Genomic DNA, 11,225 nt, shown 5'->3' with positions numbered 1-11,225 from the left:
CACACACACACACACACACACACACACACTCACACACACAGCTGGACAATCTAAGTTTACCATTTTATATAGCTATGTAACTGCTTAATAACTGAAGACTATTTGTTTTCAAAATCTGTATTTCCCTCCAGCATAGAATCTATTCTCTCAAGCACACCTAATGTAAAATTTATGAGAAAAGCATATATGACTGATCATTGTTTCTGACAAACACGCTACACATTTCTACAAAACCGTAAGCATCTGACACGACACAGACAACGCATGAAAGGCTTTACAGAAGTTTAAACTGTATTGAAAGAGGACACTGGTTATTCTAGGAAAGGAAAGGAGTGAAAAGAGAAAAAGGACTAAAAAGCCATTTAAACAAAGACTCCATTGAATGGAGTGAATAATCTCCCAATCTACCACGTAAGTCAATGATCCCAGGCTGTTCTCGCTGGAGCTCTGCCCGACCCCACTGCCATCTCCACCCTACACACAGATGTCAAGGACCATCTCTCGGCTATCTCTTCCCCATTATGTGGGACTTCTGTTGAAAAGCCCTCACTGATTCTCCACAGGATAAAATCCACACCCCCAACCTCACTCTTATGGTTCCCCATAATCTGCAACTGGCCTTCCCGTTCATCCCACTCTACTCCCCGAAATGAAATCTCCATTCCAGCCAAATTGGTCTCATCATCCTCACTGAGGTGTGCTGGCTTCTTCTCAGCTGTTTCCAATCTGACAAGGTTCTACTCCTTACTTACAACACCAGTGGGTTCCCAAACCTCCAGCAAACCTTCTCCACTCTAACCTACAACCAACTCTTCTTGCTCCTGTCAGTTAAAAGACCCACTCGTCACTGAATTATTATTTTTATTAGCGTGTGTGTCTGTGTATCCTCTGTTTCTTCAAGAACTTAGCACAAAGCAGAGAGGATATGTTCCCTAGATTGAATCTTATTCAACTCAAGGGCAATAAACTCAAGGACAAGGGCCTCTACCTTATTTACCTCTTTTTATCTCAACCCCAATATGTAACACATTGTCGGTGTTAAGCATTTTCTGATTGCTACGTAACTGAACTCAGCAGTAACCCTCCAGGTTTTACAGAGCTGCCTCCAATTTTTTGCCTCCAATTCCATATTTATGGAATATTCAAAGTGTCAAGACATCAAAATTACATAAATCCAACAAGGATTTAGCATATGCAGGAGGCATCTTACAGGGCACTTCAAAATAGAAATCCCTTAAACACCCAATTCTGAAAATGCACAAAATGCTGTGTTTGCAAAACAACGTAAAACACCTGAGAATAGACACAGTCTGCCCTCGCTGATCGTTATTCTTGCTTGCTGCAGCTACTCCCTCCACCTCAGGTCCTTCCTGGACTTCCTTCTCAGATGTTAATAGAATGGCTCAACTGGTTAGGCAAATAACTGACCTAGCCTGCCATTTCAAACAGCCTAATCAAGCAATTTCCAAACACGCATGCCACTTAGAAGTAGGACAAGGGAAACTGGACACAAAAGAATTAAGTGACCTGCCCAACTGTCATGTAGCCAGGCCCTAACAGTGAAGGCAAATTAACTCAGATGTCCTCACTGAAGTTCAGGCTTCTCAATCTTTGATAGGAACTAGAAGTAAACTTGACGGGGCAAGCTGGGCAAACAGTGTCTTCCCAACTTGTCAAAAGTATGTACGCTAACGCTGTGTTAGTGTCTTCTGGCAAAGAATTTAAGTTAACTAAACACGAGGGAAAAAAAGACACTTTCTGGTTGCTTTCTTAAGCATGATTATAAATTATGCGTATCGTAAAGGACAAGAATCAAAAGGAATAAGATACTAATTTACAAACTCAAGGAAGTCTACATTCCGGGGAGGAAGGCTGACAGCTGGCCCCCCAGATGCACTAGCCGCTCCTGGAACACCAAGCATGTGTCCCGTTTGGCAAAAAAAAAAAAAACAATATGCAGTCACATAAATAGCTTCCTACCAGTGGCCAAACTGGCTTTGCCATCTGCTTCTCTCCTCAGCTCCCTAGCTCGAGAGCTGCTGAAGCCAGTAAGAGAGGGTACACTCCCCCAGCCGGTGACGCTGGTTAACACCAAGCTACAGCAGGAAAGAGTCCTTCTTGGGCACTACACACACACACACACACACACACACACACACACACACACAGCCCTTCTCCCTGCCTCCTTTCCACACTCATCCTACATAGTTACAGCTCCTCCCTTCTTCCCACCAACACTTACCCAATGCCAAGGCACTGGAGAGCCATCCATCAAATAGACCCAGTCGTCACATGTCCCAAACAATACTTCCCAGTCCTCATTTTGCAACACCCAAGAGGTCACAGTGCCAAAGGGAACTTTGGACGTCATCCAGAGAAGTTGAGTGACTTGCTTCCCAAATTACAAGGATGGCTCACTTCATTCTCCTCATTAAAACTTATTTCGACTCATTCACTAAGTTGAATATTTACTGTTCCAGGCACTGTGCTGAGTATTTGAGGCACTTTTTCAGTTTAATCTTCCTTAACACAAGGTGGGGGTGGGGGGCTGACATTCATATTTTCCCCAGAGGTGATGTCCATAAACAAGTGTACAACGGACAAGCTGGGCATTCCTGAACTGGGAAACTAGGGAGAAGACAGACCCTAACAACACAGACTTGCGAAGCTGGACACTACTCCACCCGTGTGACGCGTGCGCAGGTCTTTTTAAGAGGGGACAGGGAGCACTCAGAGGCATCCTCAGAAAGGGCTAGGGGGCGACAGGCGTGGCCAGGCCGCCCAGCTTCTCACTGAAGCTAATGCCTCCCCATTAACAGCAGCATCACCAACTCAATGTTCCCGCAGGAATGAGAGAGAGAGAGAGAGAGAGAGACAGACAGACAGACAGACAGACAGACAGACAGACAGACAGAAACAGAGAGAGAGAGAGAGAGAGAGGGAGGGAGACAGACAGAGAGAGAGAGAGAAACAGAGAGCAAGAGAAGGGGAAGGGGGAGGGGGAGAGAGGGAGAGGGGGAGAGGGGGAGAGAGAATATTTCTCCTGTGGCCAATTCACTTCCGAGTTTTTCAAAGGATAAAGAACCGGGAGGCAGGCATCCCGCTTAACCGGATAGAATTCCCTGTTTGCTGGCAGCGCTCCATTGGGCCGGAGAGCAGGTCGCTCTGCTCGCCCTGAGAAGCCCCAATCTTTGACCCCCTCCCCGGCGCAGGGGGAGGGAAGGAATGTGCGGCGGGAGGCAGCTCAATGCCAGGTGGACCTTCTGGTTTAGCACAATGAAGGACCCGGGACAACACTGTCCCGGAAGATCAGAAACTGACACGGAAAGGGTGCAACTCAACACCCAGCAGGTTTTCAAAGAATTCCCAAGAAAGTCCTTTTTGAGAGGTCACGGGACAAAACTAGTAAAATTGATGTTTGTTTCGTATAAGACTCTGAGCAATAAAAACTGCCCTCGGGCGGTCCCGCGGGGAACGCAGGCACGGAGGGGCGCCTGGCTCCGGCCGCAGAGGGGACGGAGTGGGGAAGGGGACTCCCAACCGCCCGCCTCGGAGCCCGGGAGGTACCACCCCAGGGCTTCCCGGTCCCGAAGCCTCCCGCTCCTCGGGCTGCCAGCCCCGGGCACGGGCTAGCGCGTGTCCCCCTGGGCGAGGCTGCTCCTGGCCCTGCCGCGCCGCAGCACGCCCGCGCCCAGCGCCCAGCTCCCAGCTCCCCGCTTACTTTTGGTCGCCGCGATGAGGTTCTTCCCGTCCTTGATGAGCTCTTTGATGAACTTGTTGGTCCTCTCGAGCTCCGCTTCGTGCGCGCGGATCCTCTCCCTGAACCACGGGCTGTCGAGGTAGCAGTCGCTGAACTCCAGGGGCTGCAACCCCATGGCTGCAGCGGTCGGCGCGCTCCCGTCGGAGCCAGGCTCCGGGGCCGCGGCCAGGTGCGGGGCCGCACAGGCAGGAAGTCCAGGAGAAGCTAGCAGCCCCGGGCGCACGGCGAGCGCGGCGCGGACATGTCCCTCGGAGCCGAGTCGGGCCGCTCCGAGCAGCCGGCGTCCTCCTCCCGGCAGCCCCGCCGAAGCCCGGGTGCCCACGGCCCCGCCCCGCCCGTCCCCCGCGCGGCGGACCCTCCCCGAGGCTCCGGGCCGCCCCGCCCAGGGCTCCGCCGCTCGCCCCCTTCTTTTTCCTCCCTTCTCCTCCCCTCCCTTCCCTTCCTTTCCCCGGACGCCTCTTCCTTTTCTTCCCCACGCGCAGTTGCCCCTCCTCTTCCTTCAGAGGCTCTCTCGCTCTAGAATTCCGTCCCGCGACTCGTCCCCACCCCCGGGGCGCCTGTCCCTCCCTTTTTCTTAATCTCCCCTCTTCGGGGTGACTCACTGTCGGCTCCCCGAGGCAGAGAACCCGGCAAGGGCGAGGAAGGAACGTCCTAATAGCAGTCTCCAATTCCCGCAGCCAGGAGACAGAACTCAAGGGGTCTGGCTTGCTGGGGGCAATGATTGACTCATCTCATTTATACGGACTAGGGACGGACCCTCAGGTGTGAATGGACACGCACCAGGGCTCTCTTACTCATGTTCCCCACGTAAAGTAAAACGTGTGTTCAATCTCCGCTTTAGAGTGAAAGCCTTACAAGGGCAGGGAGCGTTTTCGTAGGGGCCAGGAAGCACCTAGGACATTCTTCTTCTTCGTACCCACACTGAAAGGCTTGGTGGGAGGGAGAGGGTGGCCAAACCACTGAAGAGGTATTTCTGTTGTACTCAGCAGATTACATTTGCTTGGGTAGGTAGAGACGATCATTATTGTTCTAAAAATAACCACAGGAAAATAAATGCCAGGTGTGCATGGTTTTCACCAGGTGGGGGTGATGATCGAATGAGACTTGGTCAGTACACCTGGAAAAGTAAACTATTCCGTGTATTCTGAAACAGAACACAAATGTGTCCCTAAAAAAAGTTAAGCCTTTTTAAATTCAATATTGAAATGTATACCTAAAAGAAATAATTGTAGAGTAACTTCACAATGGGAACTAACAATTTATTATGCACTTATTATGTGCCAGGCACACACTAGAAACTAAATCCATTTTTTACAAGCTTACAAACATGTTTACATATATGTTTACTAATGATGCTAGTATCACCAAGAAACTTCAAAGTGATTCTTTAAAACATTCAGGCTCCGGAGCTGGGTAATTAAGAATCTGTTTGGCCAGCACGTTGCAGGAGTGTAACCCTCAGGACCAAGTTAAATAAGCCTCTTACTCAATAAGCTCTTTTGTTACAAAACACCAGGTGAGCGCCTAACCCAAAGATAAACAGATAAACATTCTAACTTTAATGTCCATCTTCCAGAGAGCTCAAAATGTTTTACAAATAACTTTTAGGCTTTGAAAAAGCTACAGTCCCTACTAAAATTAGCAGGGGCTAGAGTCTACAGAGAAGAAAATAAAAAGCAAATAAAGCGGGTAGAGACATCCATGCATAGAAGGGATGTACACAAAGCAGTGAGAGCCTGGCAAAATAGCCAAACACTGACAGGCACTCAATCCTCTAGGCAAAAACCTAAACCTTTCCTCATAAGGAGGGGCTGCTGACCTCAAAGTGTTACACTAACAGGGTTAACCACATGTGAGCCAGCAACTCTTTTAGATACCCAAAAAATATGAAAACATGTCCACACAAATACTTGTTCACAGTAGCATTGTTATAATAGCCAAAACGTGGAGTCAACCCAAATGTCATCAGCTGATGAACAGATGAACAAAATGCGTATACCCATACAAAAGAATATTAATCCACTATTAAAAGGAATGAAATACTGATGCATACTACAACACACTGAACCTTGAAAACATGATGCCAAGTGAAAGAAGCCAGTCACAAAAGACCACATATGTTATTCAGTATGAAATGTCCAGAACAGGGAAATCTAGAGAGACAGAAAGTAGCTTAGTGGTTGCCAGAGCCTGGTGGGTGGCGGCGGGGTGGAGAAAGGGGTTTCTTTTGGGGATGATGAAAATAATTTAAACTTAGATTTTGGTAATGGTTGCACAACTCTGTGACTATACTTTAAAAACTACTTAATTGTACACTTTAAGTGGGATTTTTTTTTGTATGTGAAATACGTATATCTCAATTAAAATGTTAAAAACAAAATTTAAAAAAAGATGGCTGCTTCAGAGCTGCCTCTCCTTCCTTACCACTTTCCACTCCCAGCCACAAAAACTGGTTCATTCAATGTGGCCAGTTCTTTAGATATTTGGAACCCCCCCACCCCCGCCAAAAAAAAATAGTTTAAAACAATTTCACAACATTGCAAAGAAAAATATTACTTGTGTGTTTACACACACACACACACACACACACACACCAAACAGTGTAAAAGAGCAGGTGGCTCTGAATCTTAATACAAAATAAGCCTACTGTACTCACCAAGAATGGAAGAGCCTAATTGCTTCTGTTTTACCCAATTCCACCTTGTACAGCACCTGGTAGAGATGACCAAGAACTGTGGAATGAATGAGAAGTATGTATGACCAGGTGAAGAGAAAGTTTATGGTACAGTAGAAAGATAGAAATTGCGGAGCTCCAAGGTGATTTCACTATTTAATAGTTGTATTATATAACCTTGGCAAAGGACAATTTTCTCCAAACCCCAGGCTTGCCATCCATGAAATGGAGATGACATAGCAACTGCAGGTTGGCTGAGCAGATTTAATCAAACCATAAAGCACCTGCAGAAAGTTATGATAATGATGATGAGGAGGAGGAGGCTGAGGAGGGTGGGCTGAAAAGGGGGAGGAGGGAAAGGAGAAAGATGATTATGTTCCAACAGTAAGGGGAAGATTTGGGGGGCAGGGGAGTCCCCCTGAAACCACAGTATTAAACCATATGACAGAATTCATGGAAAGTGACCACGAAAGCAGATGCCACTGAGATCCCAGGTCTGATCTTCAGTTGTTTCATTCTTTCTTCCCACGAACTTTTGTGAAGTTTCTATGTGTGTCAGGCACCACGCCAGGTGGTGGTAATGCAGCAGTAAACAGAACACACAGTATGTGTTCTCGCTGTGCTTTTCGTCTCTGGAGGGGGATTGACATCATACCAAAAAAAAAAAAACCCCAACCCAAATCACACAAATATATATCTAATTTAAAATTAAAATGCCATACAGTTAAAGGACGTGTGAGAGATTATAATTGGGGGACCTGATATAAATTGAAAGTGGGGTTAAGGAATACTTCATGAGGAAGTTACTTCATCAGTAACCAGAACAATCAGTGGGAACTGACCTTTACATAGGGGGTGGGAGCCAGCCTGTGCAAGCCCCTAGGATGGGAAAGGGTGGTACATCCAAGAGACTAAAAGAGAAGATCTGGGGGCTGAAGTCCAGTCAGTGAGAGACACTGGCTCAAGACAATACGGGGTGGTGGAGGGCAGGCAGGCATCCGGCCATGCAAAGCCTCATGGGCCATATTTAGGATTTTAGGTTGTATCCTAACACTATGGGGAGCCTTTAAAGATTTTCAATGTGGAGAACGGGAATCCAAGAAGGAAGGCTTTTGGAGTTGTCTGCGCAAGACGTGGTAGAGCTTTACCCTCCAAGTGACAATGCAGACAGAGAAAAATAGGCAGGTTACAATATATTTTAGAGGGAGATACTGGGACTTGACAGTGGCCTGGAAATAAAAATGAAGAAGGTGTCAAAGATAGGCTCAAGGCTCCTGGCATGCAAAGTTAGGCAGATGGATTTTAACTTCAGCAAACATTTACTTAAAGGAAAACATGCAGTAAGAAGTCAATGTGGCGGGTGGCGGTGCTGCTGGTGGTGATGACCAGGGTGGGCAAGAGCAGTTTCTGTTTCAGGCTCATTAAGTTTGCGGTGCCTGGAGGACACTCAAGTATGTGTGTCAGGCAGGCATTTTCATGTTTTGCTCAGTGCCTACATTAGTTAAAGATTTGAATCAATGAAAGTTGATCAGGTTGCAGTCTAGGTAAAATAGAGGTTAACTCAGACGAAACCTTCCCTTCATGTCGGTTCCTACATGCAATGTTGTCTTTCCGTGATGAGTCACAAAGTTGCTACCTATAAAGGCAAATATGGTTTCTGCTGAAATCTTTGGGTATGTTTCAGGCTGAGTCAGTTAGAATTAGGTTCAGGCACATTATAACAGAAAATCCAAAATAACAGTCGCTTAAACGACAAGGTTCTCTCTTCCATGTACAAGAAGGCTAGAGGTAAAAAGTCTAACATGATTCCACAGTCCCCAGGGAAGCATTAGCTTCCGTCCCCAGTGCCACTTTATGGTAAAGGGTGGCTCCTGTGCCTTCTGTGAAGGAAGAGGGGAAAGGATAAAAGCGGCCTCCCTCTCAGCTGAGTCAGCGCTTTTCTCAGCCTTCCTGCAGGTCTTAGACAATTTTTTTCTTTTTATTTCATTGGCCAGAGCATAGTCACGTGTCCGCACATCGCTGCCAGGAGAAATGGAAAATGTGGTCTTTTATCCAGGTATACTACCAACCACCCTAAGTGAAACCTGAATTTTCTTACAAAGAGAAAAAGGACAATAGGTTTCAAGCAGAAACCTAAGAGTCTCTGCTGCAGGCTGACACCTTTATGAGTGAGGTGTATAAATTATAGCTAGGGCAAAACATAAATAAGAGGAAAAAATGTAAGATACATCTTTAGGTGTCTTCCAAACTGCATTAGGCTGCTGTGTCTCATAAATATATTAAGGGGAGAAAAGCCAAAATAGGTTAAGCAAAAATAATTGGACCATATCACTGAAAGCCTCCCTGGAGAGGTAGGGCTGGCTTCTCAAGGCTTATTTCCACTCCAGCTTCATGTCTCTGTGATTCTCACCGCTCTGGCCTTCTTCTTGCTATTGACCTAAGCTTCCAGAAAGCTTCCTTCACGACAACCAAATGGCTTCAACACTTCCAGACTTACCTATCAGCAATATAGGTTTATATATATCAGGTGCTCCCTGATCACAGCTTCTTCAATCTAGACATCAAACCAGTTTAGGAGACTGCCATTCCCTAACTCACTTACACCTGGAGGCCTCTCTCTCAACTGACCACTGAGGCAATGATGGGGTAACCTCTGGCAGCAGGGGCCATTCAGGGGCCACTCTTTGAGCTGGGGGTGGGTTAATCCACCAAGACACAAGGATGCTGCATAATGAGTTTATGAACCAGTAATCTATAAAATACAATGGTGGCAGTTGCACAACCATGTGAATATACCTAATGCCATTGAACTGTACACTTAAAAATGGCTAAAATGGTAAATGTTATGTCATATGTATTTTACCACAACAAAAAATGTATAATAAAGGAAGAGTAGAAGACCTTCTCCTCATATATAACCACTATTAGCAGTTTGTAGTACAACCTTTCTTAAAAATAAATTATCACAGAATAATAACTGTCCAGATGTTTGATATTTTCACTGCATGCGTATTTTTAAAACAATTATTTTTCTTCACAGAACACCTAGTGAGAGTGCCTGAACTAGCAACCTGGGTAATGCACTTTGAGAAATACTATGCTGAGAGCACTACCCTGGATAAGCTCTACTGAGAGTCAGGCCAGTGTAATGGTTAATTTTATGTGTCAACTTGATTGGGCTAAGCGTTGCCCAAAGAGCTGGTGAACATTATTTGTAGCTGTGTCTGGGAGGGTGTTTCTGGAAAAGATTAGCATATGAATCAGCAGACTGAATAAAGATGATCATCTTCACCATTGCAAGTGGGCATCATCATCCAATCTATTGAGGACCTGAATAGAGCAAAAAGGCAGAGGAAGGGCAAATTCGCTCTCTCCTTGAGCTGGGACGTTCATCTTCTCCTGCCCCCAGACATCGGTGCTCCTGGTTCTCCAGCCTTCAGACATGGACAGGGACTTACACCACTGGCTTTCCTGGTTCTCCAGCTTGCAGATGGCAGATGATGGGACTTCTTGGCCTCCATAATCCTATGAGACAATTCCTATAGTAAATATCAATCTCTCTTTATATTTCTTCATCTCTCTCTCTCTCTCTCTCTCTCTCTCTCTCTCTCACACACACACACACACACACACACACACACACACACACACAAGCACGATTCATGCCTTCATGCAATAATAGTCTCTAGTAAGAGAGAAAGAACATATCAAATAATTACAAACACAAATACTAAAAGAAAATGCTGGCTCTTTCCCTGCTGTGGAGTCACGCGGAGGCAGAGGCTCAGGTGCACTCAAAACGTGGCTCCACCTGTAGGAAGGCACCGCAGCTGGAGGTGAATGGATGTTAATACTGATTTTTGAGAGGTGCTGAAGACCGCCCGCATCCAGCAGGGCTTAGCCCATGGGGTTTGAGAAACTGCCACAGCCTAAAAGTGCCAAGCCCATCACTGTGCACGCGCATCCAACTGTGATGAGCTTGTGCATGGCAAGTTGGTGGAGGCTCGCTCTGCAGAACAGCAAGCAGCCTAATTTAGACTGATGACAACAAGAAACCAGGGGAATGGCTGGGCCTCTATGAAACTGACAGAGGGGAAACCCATACAGGGGCTCGTTGCCGTTGTATGGTAGTTAAGGACAGTGGCAAAGAATCTCAGGCCAAGGATATCACAGAAGAGTACTCCATTGCAAGAAATGAGCAAATAAAACTTGGTTCCTGTTCCTCAGAAAAAAAGAAACTTCTGATAAATTCTAAGAGCTGTGAATAGTGCTATAAGGTGAACTGGGCCTATTCCGAGATGTCAGTTGACCTGAGATCTGCAGGATGAGAAGTTAGTGGGTAGGGGTGAAGTGCATGTGATGTCGAAAGGGAGGAAGCATACCCATGGGAAGTTTTGCTGAAGAACTAGTATGAGAAACTGAAAAAGGCCTTGTGGCTGGAGCACCGCGGGCTGACACACAGCCCAGGCGGAGGAAGCACGGCCCCTCCCATCAGCCTCTGCGCCAGGCTCTCTTCTTCCCTGGAGGACACTGTGCCCAGCTTGCAGACCTCCTCCGGCGTCCTCTGATTGCTTCTAGGGAAAGCGTACCTTTTCCAGAACCCCTAACCCATCGTCACTTAGAAGAGTCTGATATGCCTAATAAGTTCTGGAACTATTCCATTTACCTAAGGCTACTCAGTCAGCAAATGTTGACTGGAGTGGGCAAGGCACTGTGGAGTGTTCTGCAAGGAATACTAAGGCGAGATAGTCCCTGATCTCAAGGCATTTGCAATCTGGCGTATCTGGTGTA

The 11,225-nt window shown here is 46.6% G+C and overlaps 1 protein-coding gene and 1 pseudogene across 2 annotated transcripts in view; one reads left to right on the top strand and one right to left on the bottom strand.

The window, feature by feature from the left end:
• Nucleotides 1–4,090, bottom strand: part of ARHGAP10 (Rho GTPase activating protein 10) — a 251,386-nt gene extending 247,296 nt beyond the window's left edge. For both annotated transcript variants that reach the window (XM_019661363.1, XM_019661364.1), the window contains exon 1: nt 3,722–4,090. In XM_019661363.1, coding sequence (XP_019516908.1) covers nt 3,722–3,875 — 154 coding nt within the window. In that variant the 5' untranslated portion in view covers nt 3,876–4,090. The remainder of the gene's footprint in view (nt 1–3,721) is intronic.
• A 4,508-nt stretch (nt 4,091–8,598) lies between these two features.
• On the top strand, nt 8,599–10,702 carry LOC109392729 (40S ribosomal protein S12-like; annotated as a pseudogene).
• The last annotated feature ends 523 nt before the right edge of the window (nt 10,703–11,225 follow it).

This window comes from Hipposideros armiger, unplaced genomic scaffold, assembly GCF_001890085.2.
Source record: "Hipposideros armiger isolate ML-2016 unplaced genomic scaffold, ASM189008v1 scaffold_346, whole genome shotgun sequence".
Lineage (NCBI taxonomy): Eukaryota > Metazoa > Chordata > Mammalia > Chiroptera > Hipposideridae > Hipposideros > Hipposideros armiger.
Note: the sequence above shows the minus strand (reverse complement) of the source record. Positions and strands in the feature narration are given on the sequence as shown.